This window comes from Palaemon carinicauda, chromosome 17 (genome assembly GCF_036898095.1).
Source record: "Palaemon carinicauda isolate YSFRI2023 chromosome 17, ASM3689809v2, whole genome shotgun sequence".
Taxonomy (NCBI): domain Eukaryota; kingdom Metazoa; phylum Arthropoda; class Malacostraca; order Decapoda; family Palaemonidae; genus Palaemon; species Palaemon carinicauda.
The window spans coordinates 72,744,959-72,766,237 of NC_090741.1; the positions used below are offsets into that span (position 1 = coordinate 72,744,959).

At 34.7% G+C, this 21,279-nt stretch overlaps 1 protein-coding gene across 1 annotated transcript; it reads left to right on the forward strand.

Annotated features, from left to right (window-relative positions):
* Positions 1-6,182: 6,182 nt before the first annotated feature.
* Positions 6,183-8,297, forward strand: LOC137656417 (uncharacterized). Its single transcript, XM_068390595.1, has one exon. The coding sequence runs from the start codon at positions 6,183-6,185 to the stop codon at positions 8,295-8,297; it is 2,115 nt and encodes a 704-aa protein (XP_068246696.1).
* Positions 8,298-21,279: the final 12,982 nt, after the last annotated feature.

Below are 21,279 nucleotides of genomic sequence, written 5' to 3' on the forward strand. Positions count from 1 at the left end.
GCCCAATGCCAAAGCGAATAGCATCGATGTTCACGGATCCCTTTCCTCTTAGAATAGCTATTGCTGCTGAGGCCTCGTCTTGCAGAGGGCGAGAAATGAATAAAAAAAGAGGTAGCTGATAATTAAACAGATGTCCTGTACAATTATGGCTAAAGTAATAGGGTTTGAGTCCCGGGCCAATGTCAACAACCAGTTTTAAAAGTTGGTTTTGCCAGTATTTGGATGTGTGTTCTTCGGGGCCTGGCATATAATTAAATAAATAAACACGGTTGTAAAAAGGTTGCGTCTGCCTCGGAGCATCTTGGGAAGAAGAAGAAGAAGAAGGAGGAGAGGGAGGAGGAGGAGAAGAAAAAATGTTGAAGACAGTCAGACAGACATAGACAGACGGAGACCATGAGTACATAATGTTGCAGTGCTGCATAGATGCCAATTAAAATGAAGTCAGGTATACAAGTTGCAATGATGAGGCTCGTCTTTGGGTTTTTTAAAATTAGAGAGAGAGAGAGAGAGAGAGAGAGAGAGAGAGAGAGAGAGAGAGAGAGAGAGAGAGAGAGAGAGAGAGAGAGAGAGAGAGACTGGGTATATGTAATTTTAAGTGTTGCATAATTGCCAATTAGTATTTAGGTCGAGCATAAACTTAGCAAAAAATATTTTTTGTTTTTTTGAGTTTGGTATCTTGAACAGTAGCCTCCTTATTAAAACATAGATAGACTTTATGCCTGTAATTTTGCATTGTTACCTATTAGTATTCACGTCCAGTAAAACGTAGTAAGAATGGACACTGTGTGTGGGTAGTCTAATCTTAAACAGTAGTTCACTTATCGAAAACAGAGATGAGGGAGAGAGAGACACCGTGTGTGCATAATGTTGCAAAGTTGCCAAAGAGCATTTACGTCAGATATAAAAGTTGCAATGATGCTGTTTCGTAGTTGCATATTGTAACAGTTATGTTTTTGTCAAAGACCATTTTTTACAATGGCCTTATTGTATAGTTTTAATGCCTTTTAAAATGCATTTTTCCTCCCATAACATTCATTTTAAAGTTCTTTGTATGGCCTTATATATTCAGTTTATAATTTACTAAATTTTTTTATGTTTTCTTATTCTTTGTATGGCCATATATATTTAGTTTATATTCTACTAACTTTTTTGATATGCTTTTTAAATTTCTTTTTATGGCCATATATTTTAGTTTATAATCTACTATAATTTATATCTGCTTGCTTTATTATTGGTATTTATATTACCAGTCTCCTTACTACATTTGATTCTTTTCCTCAAAATTTTCCTTCCGCTAAATGGAGAATACTGAAATTTCACTATTTTGATATTTTTACTTAGTTTCTTTTCATTACCCCCTTTTTTGTTTCATTGTTCATATCTCCTTTTGTTCCTTCTTTTTCAATTAATTTTCGTTAGTCAATTCTTTTTCTCTATTCTTTTCGTGTCTTTTGTTCATTTACAATTGTTTTGTAATTCTTCGCAATTTGTCTTTTTTTTCACTCCGAGTATTTTTCTAATTAAGTATAATTCATTGTCTCTTATTTCCTTTTCTTTAAATCGCTATCCCATATTTCCATTACCAATTCTCTCTTTTCTTTTCCACGTTCATATTCTGTTTCATGGTGTATTTCTCTTAATATTCTTTCCTTTTCTGTTAATTCAATTTGCACAGCGTCATTTTCTCTCTCTCCATTCTCCTTTTTTTTCAACTAGCCAATTTTCAATTTTTCTATTTTCCATTATTGTCGTTTGTCTTTATTCTAATATTCAGGGTTGATCCCTCCCATCATTCTACTTTCCCTTTATCGCTTTATTCCACTCTTTCAACGTCTATTTCTCTTATCCCTACTCTTCCTTTTTCTCTTTACACCAACTTTTCCATATTTATTCTACAATTTCTTTCCATTCCCCCCCCTTTCTATTCCACCTTCTCCTTATCTAGTCCTATTGCTACTCTTTTCAACTTTATTTTTTCGTCAGTCGCCTACTTCTCCTTCCCCCTCCCCCTCCCCCTCACATGGAGGAGGTAATTGTGGTCGTGTGGAGATGCAGATGAGGTATACATCCACCACACGGTAATTGGAAAATGGCCGTCCTCGTAATTACCCGCTGGTGGTACTAGAAGCTCTTTGGGGCGTCAATAAACTCCCTCGCCCAGGATGAGTTACTGGTGGGATGTTAGGTGTGTGTGCGTGTGTTTGTGTGTTTATAAGTGTGTATGTTTGCGTGTTGCTTAATACTGCGTGTGTCTTTGTTAGTGCAGTTATATATATATATATATATATATATATATATATATATATATATATATATATATATATATATATATACACACACACAACAAATTTAGCCATTTTTAGTCCACTGCAGGACAAAGGCCTCACATATGTCCTTGGCAATGTCTGAGGTTTGGCCATTTTATCGCTGCGATGGCCACTGCGGATTGGTGATGATGAGAGACTAGTCTGATCGCTCACAGCAAACCAACCTGGTATGGGTGGCACTTTGTAGTACAGCTTTTCTGATTATAGCGATACACAAACCCTTTTATCACGTTAAGGTATCCCCACTCCAAAATGTGTGTGTACTTCACCTTAACTACGACCTACAACAGTTGCTCAAATCCAGGTAAATCATTTGCTGCTTAGGTCAGAAGAGGAATAATGAGATTCGCATAAATCTGTCTAAAATCAGTTCACTTTCGCAGTATCGATCTCGATGTTACAGGATGCCAGATAACTCAAAATCAATCCATCAATGTTTTTAATGGAAGAGTCTGATAAATAGATAAATGTTTAGGTTTCTTGCAGTAATTCGAGACAGCACTCTGTGGATATAAGTGCTCGTAAAACGGGCAAGCCGCATACATCAACCTAAACTGCAGTCCATATTGCTGTGGCATCTATTTTCAGTAAATTTGCTGTTTTATGAACCCATTTATATTCATATATTCACCCTCCTCAATAACCCTGTTTACGGTCTCTTCCAAATCTGTTAATCGTGTGCAATTCTACTAATGCGGATCTGGTATACGTCTCTTTGGTCAAACAAACGATTATTTAATTTAATATTTATAATAACAAGTTTTTTTCCATAGGCCTCATCCCATAGCCATTCTACCTTCACAATTATGTTTTTAAAAGAAATGGCTTCTCGTTATATCAGTATTTTGAGATTAGATGTAGATAATTGCATGTCATAGAAGGGTCTGATTAAACCTCGCCAAACTGAGTTTCGAGCCCGCTCAAAACTCGTTAGTTCTTTTGGTTGCTACAACCTTACCCTCCTTATGAGCTAAGGATGGAGGTATGGGGGAGCCTTTAGGTCTATCTGCTGAATTATGACCAGCCATTACCTGGCCCTCCTTGTTCCTAGCTTTGGGGGAAAGGAGTGTTGAGTGCTACACACACACACACACGCATATATATATATATATATATATATATATATATATATATATATATATATACATACATACATACATACATACATATACACATATATATACATACATATATATATACATATATATATATATATATATATATATATATATATATATATATATATATATAAGGTCAGTCTCTAGGACATTATACTGCTTGATAGGGCAATGTCACTGTTCCTTGCCTCTGTCATTCATGATCGGCCTTTAAACCTTTAAATGAGCAGCTCTTACAGAATAACGTGAAATATATCCAGCCTTGTACGAAACCATAACTTTGATGCCGTTGGCGATTTTTTTTTTTTTCACAATTCTTGAAAGTGCAGTTTCATACGCTTTGGATCTGATAGAAGAACTGACTCTTATTTACAGGCTAATATTACATTTAACTGCGTTTTAATGGCTTTGCATACTTAGTTTTATAAATATTGCATAATTTAGACATGGCTCCCATAAGCTCAACAAGTACGCTTTACTTACACAAATGCCTTGTGGTAGTCATAAATTCAGAGGTCATCCCGTTTCAGCATACTTTTACAGGAGGAGGAGCTCCTTGCTTTATATGATATTTACTATCATAAACCTTCTCTCTTGCAGTGGGATTGGCTGCGATGGATTTAGACTTTCCTATAGCTACTAGGCACATAATTGATTGACAAGTTTACATAATCACTATATGATTTAACGGAATTAGTTTAACTAATTATGGTTCGCTTGGGGAATCGAATGCGGGGTTTTAATATGTATTGGGTTCAAGCAAGTGCAGTATATATTGGTTATCAATGTCGGATTATGTGGTTAATTTGGTTCTTTTTGTAAATTCCTTCTTGTTACCTTTTTAATTTTGTTCTTTGCTAGTATTTTCATGTAATGTAGACTTTGAATGTTTAGGTTTTCTGCAAAGTATTTACGAAACTGTAAGCCAAGTCATGTACGTTTACTGCATGTCATTATTTAGGACACAGTGAAAATTCGTTGTTGTTAGCATATATTTTAGTTCTTATTAGATATTTGCATGTATATAACATACGAAAATTCTTCATTGCTGGGATTTTTATACCACACATTCTTTCCTCTTCATTCCCACGGCAATTAGAGCTCAACAGACATGTCCTGACACAAAGGTGTAGCCTTGCACCTTTTCTGATGCGCAATGCTGAACACAATAGGCAAAGAATGAAAGCAGAACGGATTGAAAAATCTGACTCTGAATTTGGAGTTTATTTTTACATTTATTTGTTCCTTTTGCATTCGATATAGGGCGAATTCTATTTAAGGAGATTGATTCCATATGGAGTATATGGTCAGAAGACTTCACTTATTCATTTTAATTCCATCATTCTCTTTGACTCTTTTATTTCCGTTCTTCTCCTATCAGTGTTTCTGTCATCTATGTTATTTTCTTAATTGAATTGCTACTATAAATTTATCGTGGTATATCAAGTAACGTTAAGCACCCGTAATTCGTACAGTCGCCTTTATCCTCCTTACCATTATGCAATAGAAAAATTATTACACTATTTATTCAGAACCTTTCCCTCTTTGATACATGTCATTACAAACCCTGGTCAGCCACTCAGTCATATACAGAAGGTCCTCAAATTACATATTTAATAAGTTCAAAGATTTTTTTTTTTTTTTTTTTTGCGCCTGATTTCCATGCCTATGATTTCAACCTACAAATGTCAGCAAATAGCCGGGTTTCATACGAAATGGGTATCAGGTTATGACAAATGTCATTTTGTTTACTGTATTATTTTATATATTATTGTTTTATTAGAGTACTTCTTTATCTTACCATTGTTATTTCAAGTTGGATTTGTGCTTATATCTTCGAATGTTTGTAAGTTGGGAATCTTCTGTACTTATACCTAGAGCACAGTATCTTTCTAGGAATCTTATCCACTTCCTACATCTTTCCATCCTTACGTCCTAAACAGTCACTACAACGAGATCAAACTCCATAATTTTCATATTCAAAGATACTTCAAAATATTTATGTGATTGATCCAATAATGTTAGCTCTTTATATATTATCTTTCCTTTGTTCGTTTTATTCCTTACAGAACAAATTTGTTATATCTTTGGTTCTTGCTCCTCTATTTCAATTATTGGCCTCATTTTTGTCACTCACTTTCTTCTTGACCCCCGTATCCAGTTGTACTTGAAGCATTACGTCTTGATGATCTTACACATACACAGACACACACACACACACACACGCGCGCGCGCATACACACACATAATATATATATATATATATATATATATATATATATATATATATATATATATATGTGTGTGTGTGTGTCTGTGTGTCTGTGTGTGTGTGCACGCGCGTGTGTATTTATTTGTATGTATGTATTTTTATACGCTTACCTCTCTAGGTAGTGTTTCCATTCCTGAGCTAACTGGAACGATTTTAACACCTCCCTTTAATCGCCACCGTGCCAATGTTGACCTAAGCATTCAAGTTTCTGGGGAAGACACAGGTTTAGAGACGTCATTAGTAAACGCTACCCGGTTTTAGAAGGAAAACTCTTATTACATATATATATATATATATATATATATATATATATATATATATATTTATATAGGGGTGTGTATGTATGTATGTATGTATGCAAGCATGCATGCTAACTTTGTTCACATGTGGGTGGATGGGTATGTATTTTTATTTCCAGAGGATTTACTGTAGATACTATTCTGTCATTTGGATAGGAGATAGTTAATGTCCGCTGAAGTCATGCTAATTGAATTTGTCTCAAACACTGAAGTAATACGAAATAAACTCGTCCCAAACACTGAATTCGTGCAAAATGATCTTGTACCAATCAGTGAAGTCGTGCAAAATGAACTCGTCCCAGACACTGAATTCATGCAAAATGATCTTGTACCTAACAGTGAAGTCGTGCAAAATGAACTCGTCCCAGACACTGAATTCATGCAAAATGATCTTGTACCAAACAGTGAAGTCGTGCAAAATGAACTCGTCCCAACCTCTGAATTCATGCAAACTGATCTTGCACCAAACAGTGAAGTCGTGCAAAATGAACTCGTCCCAAACACTGAATTCATGCAAACTGATCTTGCACCAATCAGTGAAGTCGTGCAAAATGAACTCGTCCCAAACTCTGAATTCATGCAAACTGATCTTGCACCAAACAGTGAAGTCGTGCAAAATGAACTCGTCCCAAACTCTGAATTCATGCAAACTGATCTTGCACCAAACAGTGAAGTCGTGCAAAATGAACTCGTCCCAAACTCTGAATTCATGCAAACTGATCTTGCACCAAACAGTGAAGTCGTGCAAAATGAACTCGTCCCAAACTCTGAATTCATGCAAACTGATCTTGCACCAATCAGTGAAGTCGTGCAAAATGAACTCGTCCCAAACTCTGAATTCATGCAAACTGATCTTGCACCAAACAGTGAAGTCGTGCAAAATGAACTCGTCCCAAACTCTGAATTCATGCAAACTGATCTTGCACCAAACAGTGAAGTCGTGCAAAATGAACTCGTCCCAAACACTGAATTCATGCAAACTGATCTTGCACCAATCAGTGAAGTCGTGCAAAATGAACTCGTCCCAAACTCTGAATTCATGCAAACTGATCTTGCACCAATCAGTGAAGTCGTGCAAAATGAACTCGTCCCAAACTCTGAATTCATGCAAACTGATCTTGCACCAATCAGTGAAGTCGTGCAAAATGAACTCGTCCCAAACTCTGAATTCATGCAAACTGATCTTGCACCAATCAGTGAAGTCGTGCAAAATGAACTCGTCCCAAACTCTGAATTCATGCAAACTGATCTTGCACCAATCAGTGAAGTCGTGCAAAATGAACTCGTCCCAAACACTGAATTCATGCAAACTGATCTTGCACCAAACAGTGAAGTCGTGCAAAATGAACTCGTCCCAAACTCTGAATTCATGCAAACTGATCTTGCACCAAACAGTGAAGTCGTGCAAAATGAACTCGTCCCAAACACTGAATTCATGCAAAATGAACTCTTAACAAACAGTGAAGTCGTGCAAAATAAACTCGTCCCAAACACTGAATTCATGCAAAATGAACTCTTAACAAACAGTGAAGTCGTGCAAAATAAACTCGTCCCAAACACTGAATTCATGCAAAATGAACTCTTACCAAACAGTGTAGTCATGCAAAATGAACTCATCCCAAACAGTGAAGTCATGCAAAATAAAGTTGTCCCAAACACTGAAGTCATGCTAAATGAATTCGTCCCAAACACTGAATTTATGCAGAATGAACTCGTCCCAAACACTGAAGTCATGCGAAATGGACTCGTTTCAAACAGTGAAGTCATGCAAAATGAACTCGTCCCAAACAATGAAGTCATGCGAAACGAACTCATCCCAAATACTAAATTCATGCAAGATGAACTCGTACCAAACAGTGTAGTCGTGCAAAACGAACTCATCCCAAACACTGAAGTCATGCAAGATGAACTCGTACCAAACACTGAAGTCGTGCAAAACGAACTCTTCTCAAACACTGAAGTCATGCAAGATGAACTCGTACCAAACACTGAAGTCATGCGAAATGAACTCATCTCAAACACTGAAGTCATGCAAAATGAACTCATCTCAAACACTGAAGTCATGCGAAATGAACTCATCTCAAACACTGAAGGCATGCGAAATGAACTCATCAGAAACACTGAAGTCATGCAAAATGAACTCGTCCCAAACACTGAAGGCATGCGAAATAAACTCATCTCAAACACTGAAGTCATGCAAAATGAACTCATCACAAACACTGAAGTCATGCTAAATAAACTTGTCCCAAACACTGAAGTCATGCGAAATGAACTCATCTGAAACACTGAAGTCATGCGAAATGAACTCGTCTTAAGCAATGAAGTCATTCGAAATAAACTAGTCCCAAACACTGAAGTCATGCAAAATAAGCGTATTCCAAACCAAATGAAAAGGGCAAATTAGGAAAAAACCACAATAGGAGGTAAACAAAAAAAGTTTTCAACAAGGAAGTGGTCAGAAGGCCCTTTGTAGGATTGGTATTAGCAGTTAGAGGAAGAATTGGAAAATGAGAAATAAAAAAATGTAGAGGACTGGAAAGATGATGGTCTGTTAATGAAGGTGAGGGAAGTAGATAGGGAAATAGGAAGTCTAGAGAAGCAGGGTAAGTAGATTAGAAGGAAAAGATGGAGAAACATAGAAGAATGAAGATAAAGAGGGAAATGGGATGAGGACGAAGAAGAAAAAGTGGAATAAGATAAAATCCCTATGAAGATGACAAGGAAGAGAAAGAGGATTTAGATAAAATCAGTATGAAGAAGACAAGTAAAGAATTGTAAGAAGAGATAGAAATAAAATAAAGAGGAAGAATAAATCTGAAGATAAGGATAATAATAAAAACATGGCGCCCACTTTTACAATGGGCAAGACGCGTGGATCGTGAGTAGCCATGTCTCTGTCTTAATGAATTTGAATGAAGGATGAACCGATTAATCTTGTTTTTATTCTCTTCAACAAGATTCGCGCTTGTCGGAAACTAATTGTGGGTATTGGCCGATTGATTTATGGACCCGGGGGGAGGGGGCATCTGAATGGCGGGCATTATACCCCATCTTTCGTGTACCAGATGATATATATTCCACATGTATCGTACGGACAAGCACGCCTGTGTTGTCGAACGTGTACGCGACAAGAATGGAAAAATTATGGGATGCCTTGTGTGACTGAGTGCTTTCAGGATCACTCGCTGCTTGCTGGCTTCGATTTATTATTATTATTATTATTATTATTATTATTATTTTTGTTGTTGTTGTTGTTGTTATTATTATTTGAATTACTTCATGCAAGTGAGTTATTTCTGGAGCAAAGTAGTTTTTCCAAATATATTACTCAAATTACTTTTTCCAAATATATTACTCAAATTACATTATTATTATTATTATTATTATTATTATTATTATTATTATTATTATTATTTTTGTTGTTGTTGTTGTTTTTTCTTTTCTTTGTGTGTGTGTGTGTGTGTGTGTGTGTGTGTGTGTGTGTGTAGACTCTGGGTTGCTATGTGTGAGTGTGAGATCTCTGCCACATAGCTATTCTTCAAAATATAGTACACCACATGATTATTGTTATTGTTAATGTTACAACCCTGAAGAAAATTATATTATATTGTTCCCCGCCCCCTTTCCCCAGCAGGATTGGAAGTAAATAATATTAGTCATGTTTGTATATACGTAAGTAGGATGGCTTGAGGAAACATCAACAGAATTTGATGAAACTTGGTGATTTTATGATTAACTTTTTGGAGAAATTGGTAAAAGGTTATGGTCGCATGTTTTGTCTTTGAATTCTTCAGGGCTTGCTATGTATTCGTTGTATTTTTTGTTTTCTTACCAGTAAATGATAACGGCAATGTATTTACCAAGTTTGACGTGTAAAGGTCAGAGGTTAAGTTGATAGGTTACTGAAAATTTCTATGCATTGTAGTCAGATACTTTTTTTCTAGTAGTCTTATAGTATTCTAATAAATACCATAGTAAATCCTGATGAACAAGTTTAAGATTTAATTGCTTTTGTGATTAGATATAACTTTGAATGTGAGTGATTTAATTTTTAAAGGTGAAAGGTAAATATCTCAGATTTTCTTGTTTCAAATGTTTTCATTTTCGAAATTTTACTCACAACAGCATGTGCCGGTATGTAGCCAACTTTACCGTATCAACAATTAAGTTTATCAATTTTAAGCGTATTAGGTCGGATGTATGTGCCAAAGATTTCTGGATATTTAACGGGTTTTTAATCAGCCAAATATTTTCGATAAACTTTGCATTGTTAATATGATATATATTTTATGAATTCAAATTAATCCTGTGTATTTAATTTGACCTGTTAAGGTCAAATAGCAGACTACATTTTCATGATTCGATTAGATGAGCTGAAATAATAGAATTAGAGTATACAGCATTGAGTTTTCTTATAATTACACTATCAAACGTGCTTATGGATGAATATTAATGATGATGATTATTATTTATATTACTATTATCATAATCATAATTATTGTAATATTATATCGCTATATGGTGTATAGAAATGATATTAAGCATAATTAAAATAATGATGAGATCCTAGTCACAACATTAAGAAAAGGTTACTCTTTACTGTTGTGTTTCTCTTCTTGTGGATAATTTTAGAATTTTTAATAATAAGAATAACGATAATAATATTAATAATGGTTTCCTTCAAGATCATTATAGGAAAGAGAGAAAAAAAATCGACCCATCCATGTTTTTCCCGATTGGGCGAGTCGTGGGACGGGGTGGGCGGGGAGACGGGTGCCCCCCTCCAATCTCCGTCACACAAGCGTAACCACAGGTATTCGACGCCACCCACCGTCGCAGTCCAATTTTCCCGACAGGATAACGTATCCGTTCTTAATTCGAGGTCCAAATATCTGTCAGAACAGAGAACAAAGTCGTTTTGGATTCGAAGCTCTCGATGGGTTTAAAATCCTTCGAAATATGTTGGAACATTTCAGAATTTTGCGAAAATATTAGTGACCGCCAGGTCACCTTTTGGGATTTTGGAAAGGTGACCTTGTGTGATCTTGAAAGTTGTGATAGATTCTATTAGCAATCGATAATTTGGAAAAGGAATTTGTTTCAGTCGTTTAGAATTTTTGGGGAATGCAATGGTGAATATAAATTGATCATGAATAATGAATTAATCTTTCCACTGAAATAATCTTTATGGAATTGAGAACAAACTTTGAATTAGCAATCTATAATAAAAAAAAAAAGATAACTTTTAAGAGTTGTGATGACCTTGAATTGACATGTGGCTATTTTTAAGGTGATTTGTAATAACCTTAAATGCCATGATTAATATTATAACTGTTTTTTTTTTTTATTTGATTTCGTTTTATTTTATTAAGAGACCAACTCATACCCCAGAGAAAATGTGAATGTGAATTACTGTATGTTATCTTGCCACAGATATTTCTGTAAATATTACAAATGTGAAAGTGAACTGTGTGCTTTCATATTTAGACATGTTATAAGTGACAATATCTATCTTTATGTACTGTATATATTCGTATCTATGTTTATATATATATATATATATATATATATATATATATATGTGTATGTATATATATATATATATATATATATATATATATATATATATATATATATATATATATATTTTTATATTATAACTGGAGACTGCTGCCTTGGAGTTGGGTATTAATAACTGGGCTGGATAACTGCAAGGGCATGTGATTTTAAAAACTCTTTGGCAAATAAATGGTCCTGATTTAGGAAACCAACCCCTTGATGTAGGGATAAAGGGGGAAAGAAGATATATATATATATATATATATATATATATATATATATATATATATATGTATGTATATATATATATGTATTTATATATAGTATTTATATATGCATGTCTTATTTATTTATATGTATATATATATTTATATAGATATATTTAGACTTCTGGTCTATGAAATTTCTTATTCCTGATCTGGATATTAATATCTGGCACCGTCGTTCAGTTACTATGTTATGCATATTCCAGAAGAATTTTAATAATTCAGGTCATCCATTGCATTCAGATATTCCCAGACTGTACCATCCTTTACTTTGTTAATTCTAACAGTCTTCCCCGTCGTAAGGCATAATACTACAGAGTATTCTAGGGGTTTCATTTCAGTTGTGACCAGATTGTTGAATGATGTTCCTAACCTGGCAGTAGAATCGGTGGAACTTCAGAAGCTCGAACATTTTGTAAATTCTCTTTTGCTGAACAGGTTACGTAAGTCTCGTTCTATAGTTTATATTAGACAGTTATATTTTAACGTTGTAACTGATCTTAAAGCATTATGTATTTTTATTCATTCATCATCATCATCATCATCTCCTCCTCCTCCGCATATTGATGCAAAAGGCCTTTTAATTCAATACTTTTCCAGTCATCATTTCTGATTTCATGATTCATAGTCCTCAGACATGTAGGCCTGGGTCTTCCAGATCAAGTGGAGCCCAGTTGAAAGGTTGGTGAACTAATATCTCTTAGGGAATGCGAAGAGCATGCCTAAACCGTCTCCATCTACCATTCATAATAATTTCATTCACCTTTGGCAATCGATTAATCTCTTATAGTTTCATTTATAATCCTGCCCTGCCATTTAACTCCCAATAATCTTCGGAGTTAATTGTTCTCAAATCTACTAAATCTGTTTGAGATTACTTTAGTGTCATACCATGACTCTTGTCCATACAGTAACACCGATCTTGTGGTTTATTTGCTATTCCATTATTTCCTTTCCTCACCGGGCTGCTTTCTCTATTGGAGCCCTCTTTGAAGAGCTGTATATTGTAAAGTCGTCTACATAAAGGCTACAATGTACTCCTTGGGGTAATTGAGCAACCATATCATTAATTGTCAATGCAAAGAGAGTACACCACAGTCTACGTTAATTTATTTAATATTAATAAAAAAGAATAATTTTCTTTCCGATGTTAATCGGGTCAGTTCTGTAAGAGTCGATTTGACTCATTTGGCCGGTTAATCACCCCTTCAATAATAATAATGTTGGAACCCTAGGGCTTGTTAGCGTTCTCTCTTTCAACCAGGGTTGTAGTTTGGCTTATAATAATGATTTGATATACAGTTTATATATATATATATATATATATATATATATATATATATATATATATATATATATATATGTATACACACAAATATTTGATCCTTACCCTTTTGCCCTAGTGCCCTTTTCTCGGTTTATTTGGACCGTTGTTAGACAATGAATTAGGGAAACCTCTTTTTCTTCATGTGTGTTTATGTGTGTATATATATATATATATATATATATATATATATATATATATATATATATATATATATATATATATATGCATGAGGAGTAAAATTTATTGAGTAAAAAATGTCCGTATATGATTATTATTATTATTATTATTATTATTATTATTATTATTATTATGCTCTTTTTGGTAAAAAGCTATCGTAACTGGCTTAAATACCACGTTCGCTGCACCAGTGCACCTCTCTGCTGAATTGCTAGTTGTGATTTATAATGATCATCGCTATACAAGGAATACCAGATGCGCTGTCACATAAGGAACCTCATCTCTCCGAAAATGCATTCCTAGAAGGGTAACAGCATCTCTCTCTCTCTCTCTCTCTCTCTCTCTCTCTCTCTCTAGCATCGGCTGTGTCAGATGGCCGGCCAAGTTAGCGGTGCCCTCCGAAGCTCTCCCTTCCGTCTTGAATACACTGACGGCGATCCGTCAGTCTCCCGGGGCGGCGGGTTTGGGCACGTGGAAGGCTGCCCCGCTGCGAAGACTAATTATCATGTCACATTCTACCCTACCTGACCCCGTCGTGGTGTCCCCCTGCCTAAACTACCTCATTTGTCTACCTGGTAGATGTCTGGGTATTTTTTTTTCTCTGCTTTGATCCTACCACCCAACCGGTTTGGGATGTAGACCTATCATATTTTTTTTAGAGATTCTATATGTTTGGGACTTCTCTTTCTCTCTCTCTCTCTCTCTCTCTCTCTCTCTCTCTCTCTCTCTCTCTCTCTCTACTTGCGACCAAATCGACCTGCGTTTGATCTCTGAACCGCAAGGAACGACGTCAAGTGTTTTTTTTTTTAAATATATTTAATGCGTCTTACTTCTGTTGACCTTTAGTTATTTATGTATAGTTTTGTAAGTCAGCTGCTGTTGATTGCAAAGAGAGAGAGAGAGAGAGAGAGAGAGAGAGAGAGAGAGAGAGAGAGAGAGAGAGAGAGAGAGAGAGAGAGACTTATGTTTTCAGTACTTCATCAAAATGTATTCTGTCGTAAACTTTAATTGAAAACGGGAGGGTCTCGATGGAGTAATTATCTCTCTCTCTCTCTCTCTCTCTCTCTCTCTCTCTCTCTCTCTCTCTCTCTCTCTCTCTCTCTCTCTCTCTCAATTGATTTTAGTAGTGTACAATGTAACACAAAAAGCTGAATTAGATAAATTGACATTGAACAAAATAAAATGTAATAGTTTTCGCTTGTTACTCACAGAAGAAAAGTTATTTATGTTTTTATCTCTAGTTTGAACATGAATTATTGAGTTCTTTCTTGAAGAAATTATTATTATTATTTATTATTGTTATTATAATTATTTTTATTGTTATAGCTCTTAGTATTTTTTTATGTCTTTCAAACGTTGTTGTCTACTAGATCTTCGTTTTATATATGTGGTCATGTCGGAAATTGACCTAATGTATTGTTTAAATGATGGTGCCATTTACAAATGATATCGAAAATCTGGTGTATATTAGTCTCGATGATGACCAGTCTTTTTTTTTTTATGCCAAGTCAGTATATTGTAAAACTGCAGTTCTAATACGAAAAGAAAATCCTCTATGCCTTTGTTTTTAGTGTTTTTACATATTCAGTACCGCTGTTTATGTATATGCTTGTCGAATAAAAAGAAAGAAAAAAAAATACCGAGGGAAAATGGAATTATAAGTGTAGTTGAATGACTGACTGGGTTTGTTAGTGTATATATGGATGAGGGAAAAGTTCAGAATTAAAGATTGAGGGAAAGGATTTGTCCATTATGTAATGGTTAAGGTTATGGATTAGGCTGTTGAAATCATGAGGATATACCACTAAAGGTGTATGCTAAATTTTGGCTAAGAAAATGAGACATGATAGAACCATTGGCATGGGAATAACAGGGTATGTTTAAGCGAGGAGGATTGTGCTTCTTTTGGTTTGACATTTAAGGAGTTTAAAAACAAAGGAAACGTACCATCTAGCATGAACAAACCTAGGCAATAAATAGTAATAGGGATGGGTTGAAAAAGATGGACAATATAGAAGATAACTTATTTAGAGTAACTAAAAGTTTTCGCTAATGAAGCGAAACATGTTTTAGATGGAAGAGTGACTGGCTGGATGTAGAAGTGTCGCTGAAAAGGGTGCATCATGTCTCTATGATTGTGAAACGCCTTTGTGGTTTGAGTGATAGAAGATTGGAAATTAAATGTGTTTGAAATGTTGTAGAATGAAATATTTAATGAAGCGACTTTGGAATGCCTGTTGTTTGAAAATTCCGTGGTGACCGGAGTCGGTGAAAAAAATGTGAAGAAACTGATGAAATTGCTGAGTAGTATTTTCGAAAGAAAAGAGTCGAGAGTAAATGAGTAAGAGTAAGATGGAGCAATGAATGATAATATGGATGGTGGAAGAGAAGTAAATAATAAAACAGGTGAAACAAAAAAAGGCAGCAGTGCGTGTATAAGAAATTTGGAGGAAACCTGAAGTGTCTATGAAAGCCAAAGGGGGAATGTAGGAAGAGATTGTTAAGTCAACTGTTCTTTATGGAAGTGAATCGTGAAAGTTAAATGCAAATGCCAATAAAAGGTTTAAGCTTTTGAGATAAGATAGATAGAATGTGTTATTAGAAAAGAAAGGTCTTAATTTCCGGAAACCGCATTGCATGCGAGATTGAGGTAACTGGCAACTTTTATTTAAGGCGTTCGTTCCAATACGGTTAATCTTCATCGTATAAGAGGTAACCTATATTGAGGAAGTTTACTGCATATGGAATTCATTCAAGTTTCAGCAGTAAGGGTAAGCCCAAAATGAATGTGTGTATTTCCCTCTATAAGGGAAACGAGTAAATGTTAGAATTTCTTTATTATCTAGTATTAAGTGGCTTCCTCTGATAAGAAAAGCAGCACACCATTCACTGCCACATTCATCTTTTAATATCTAAATCGTGGATGAACCCCATATGCAGTAAAACTTCCACAGCATTAACCGCTTCATCCAACCATATAAAAGGCTCACTATCGGTAATTACCTTTTTCCCTTTGAGGTTTGACTTTACTGCTTTTGTTTTTTATATGAACTACTAGCCTCACACACTGCCTGAAGTATATACGAGTACAGTTGTATATGTTTCGAACACCCAGCCAAGCACTGACCAGACCAATTGTTCAACAGCTTAACTCAAATGACGATGAGTAGCGCATCGAACTCGTCAAACGATATATATTATGCGTGCAATTCTTTACGTATAGCAAGGAGAATAAAAACACACAATGCCCAATCTTTACTCACCGGACCCACCTATGACCAGACCGCATTTGTACCCAAGGATTTGCCATCGGAAATTGGACATCGGTACCATGTAGGGACACTGGAGGGAATAGGAGGTGATGGGGGGTAGACGAGGTATAGTTATCATGGGCATGTGGAAGGGGCTGTAACCAGTTCTCTTTCAGGATAATCATGGCCATTGTAAACCCGTGTATCTCCTGAAGTAGAATTGAGAAAGCGATGGAGTCTAATGGCAGGAAGGATTGGCGCGCGGCTTTTCGATTGAATTATTCCTTTTATTCATTTCTCAATTCCAAAGCGTTCTCAGATGCGGGTGTAGTGATGTGGAAACTTTTTTTTTTATTATAATTATTATTAAATCCAGGCTTAGGAATTCTTCAGTTGATGGTGGTCTTTTCCATTGTATTAGTTGGTTTTAAATTCTAAAGGCGTTCATTATTATTATTATTATTATTATTATTATTTTTATTATTATTATTATTATTACTATTATTGTTATTATCATTATTATTATTATTTTTTATTGATATTATTAATTTTATTATTATTATTATCATCACCATCCATCATCATCATCATCATCAATGTTGTTGTTGTTGTTGTTGTTGTTGTTGTTAATACTTTTATTATGATGTTAATATAACTTCTTTTACTATTATTATCATTATTTTTATTTATTATAATTGCTTTAATTGATTATTAAGACCCGGAAGTATAGGTTTGTTGAAAGTACAGCCAAAGATTATAAAAAGTATTTAGAAAAATAGAACGTGTAGGCTATATATAACAAATTCAATGGAACAAATCTTTTCTAAAAGAAGGACATGCCTTTTAAAAAATGTACCTAAAAGCATCACATTTAGGTATTCAGTTACTTGAGAAACAAAATCTCCAGGAATTACCCTACTTTAGTCGCTGTAAAGATTCCGGGTGAAATAAGCCCCACCCTCTGATGACGTCATAGCCAATCACGTTGTCTCCCACGTTAGCAGCGGTCGCCATACACCCTTAAAAATTTCAAATTATAACTTAATAATGTGTTGTGACCGCTGTTAATGCGGGAGATATGATGATCAGTTATGACGTCATCCGGGGGTGGGGCTTATTTCACCCAGAATCTCTGCTGCGACTTTAGTTCTCAACATGTACTATTGCTATGAGGTTTTTAACCTCATGATCATCTATTTTATATACATTGGTTCATTTAACTAAATTCCTGACATATAATCAACAGAGACATTCAGGGTTTACCCTAACTATCCAGAATGTTCCGACTCCCTTGGGAATTGACTATACCATTTGCTAAAGAGACAGTAATGCAAGGATCCATCTCCCCTATCTACTAAAGAGCAAGTGTCTGGCTACATGTATGAATATATTTGTGTATTTTTCTTGCCTCTCACGCTGCGCGGTGTTGTCATACATATAACTACTCGGTCTTTCACCGTCCTTCGGGTAGGAGGGAGAGAGTAGTCATACCCTGGTGAGAGGAGTTACCCCGAAAGGTATACTCAGAAATGACGACTGCCGTGTTGTAGTTATCAGAGGGGAAGGGGTAAATCTGTGTGTGTGCATCTCTTAATTTATAGCTGCCATTTTTGACCGGTGTAGATATATATATATATATATATATATATATATATATATACATATATATATATATACATATATATATATATATATATATATATATGTATATATTTATTTATATGTATATGTGTATATATATATATATATATATATATATATATATATATATATATATATATATATATGCATATATATACAGTATACACACACACACATATATATGTATATATATATATATATATATATATATATATATATATATATATATATATATATATATATTCACACACGAGTTGATGAGCTTGAAAAGGTATAGATTACTGCACTGATCAGCAAGTACTAGATGGGAAACCGAATCCGCTCCAAAGGAGCGTTAGTCAAGTGTGAAATAGGTGTAACTCATCTCCAACAGTGTAAAGCTCTCTCTCTCTCTCTCTCTCTCTCTCTCTCTCTCTCTCTCTCTCTCTCTCTCTCTCTCTCGTAATCCTTCGTCAGAAATGACTCTCTTTAAGACGAAGGATTTTATCGTTGAAACGGCACACCACCAGCTTTTGTTAGATCATATTTCAATTTTTGCTGCCAAGATTTCGAACTAAGTGGCCTCCGTCACGTATATTTGTCTAAGAGAGAGAGAGAGAGAGAGAGAGAGAGAGAGAGAGAGAGAGAGAGAGAGAGAGAGAGAGAGAGAGAGAGAGAGAGAGATGGATATGATTTAGTTTCTTATATTTAATTAAACAAATAATAACATACCTCAAATCTCCCAATTTATGATTCTATATGAAAGCGAATGTCATATGCAAGGGAAGTTCTACGCCCATTTTTTCAAATGATTGTAGACTAACCTCGGGGAAAACTAGTAGTAAAATCACAGAGCTTCATTGTGAATGGAATGAAAAGGTTTTTATCGAAAAATTCATAAGAAATCTGGGTTTCCTGCACCAATTTTCTGAAAGTTAATCGGTCATATTGGGTCCGCTACTCATTTTACTAACTATTAAACCAAGATAAAAGAATATTATATACAATTCTCTCTCTCTCTCTCTCTCTCTCTCTCTCTCTCTCTCTCTCTCTCTCTCTCTCTCTCTCTCTCTGTAAGGCACTAATATATATATATATATATATATATATATATATATATATATATATATATATATATATATGAGTGTGCTTGCGTGTGTGTGTATGTGCGTGTGCGCACTAGTGTTTTGTATGAGATATCAGAAATAATAAAGAGGAAATGGAGGTGGTATTGGATGTAAAGGTTCACAATATCCAGGATATATATATATATACATATATATATATATATATACATATATGTATATATATGTATATATATATGTGTGTATAATATATATATATATATATATATATATATATATATATATATAAACAAACAACTACAAATGCCGCCGATCCTAGTCCAGTGCAGGACAAAATCCCCAGGCATGTCCTTATTGAATGTTTGGAGTTTGGCCAGTTTTCATTATCATTCTGGCCTACTGGGTTTTTTTTTTTTGATCGGTCACCGCAAACCAGCCTAGTATGGGGGCCCCTGACTAGTACAGCTTCGCTGATCATGGCTATACACAAACCCTTTCACTTTGTTAAGGTATCCCAACTCAGAAAGGATTATATATATATATATATATATATATATATACATATATATATATATATATATATATATATATATATATATATATATACAGTCCATACATATATACATACATACATACATATATATATATATATACAGTCCATACATATATACATACATACATATATATAATCTCTCCATATCATTCCTTTTGTTTTTGTATCACTTGATGGCGATAATGAGGATGGCTGTTGAAAAGGCTTCTCGCTTAATGACCATCTGGCCTATTCTGGCGGTTGACGGAGGCCTATAATGGGAGCTGACGCACAGACCTTTCTCTTACAGATTGTCATCCTTTGAAATGTCGGCTGTACATAGGCCTAAAAGCTGAGTCGGCAACAGGTGCTAGAAGGCTGACATACAAAAGGTGGAATCTTGGAATTCCTCAAGAAGATTTTTCGGCAAATATATATAATGATTGAAACAATTATATTATTTTTTTCGATTATGTCTCTAGCATTTTGGTTGTAACTGCACATTCGTTGGTCCTTGGTAATTTGCAGTGTTATTTAGATTTTCATTTCATTGAGTTAGGTTATTCAATAACTTACGGAATAATTCAAGTTTATTGGATAGATATTTATGTAATGGGTCCATTTCTGTTTCTATATATAAATATTTATCATTCATTTTCGGAGATTTCATACCCCGTATCTGTCCATAAGCTGTCCAATATCTGCATCCTTAGATCTTGTGTCCCCTTAATTATCTGTACTCTATTCTCAGACTGTTCCCTTATCTGTTTTACTAGTGCACGCGAGTCGTCAAAAATGACGGCCAAATATTTAGATAGATTCAACCCTTCCCCCCCCCCCAACCTCCAACTATCCTAAATACAACATGGCAGTTGTGGTTTTCGAGTGCACCTCTTTGGGTTCCCCCTCTCACCAGGGTATGATTACTTCGAGGGGTGTGGCATAGACCGAGTTTGGCAATGTCGCTCTGCATGACCGGAAAGAATTATATATATATATATATATATATATATATATATATATATATATATATATATACACACATGTATATATATATATATATATATATATATATATATATATATATATATATATATATATAGCCAGATACTTGTTCTTTACCATATATTGTTGGGGAGATACTGAAATTTTGTGGCCCCTATATAACTGTATCCTCAGATTGGATCTTCTTTTCTGTGTTTATTTGCTTTTCAATATTGTGATATTTTATCGTATTTTTTAAATTCCCTGATTTTATTACTAGCTGTATGCATTATCAGATTTTTATGTTTCCCTTTTATTTGTTTGCATTTTAAGATTGATTGAGTCCCCCTACCGTTATATTCTTTGGTGTTTTATGTGGTACCTTATTGTACTGTGTTCTGAAATCATGTTCCGTTTTTTTTATGTAACGATTACATGGCGTTTATCTTTTCATATTTTGTC

Coding starts and splice junctions, on each gene's coding strand:
- LOC137656417 (XM_068390595.1), top strand. CDS start 6,183: ATGTCCGCTGAAGTCATGCTAATTGAATTTGTCTCAAACACTGAAGTA.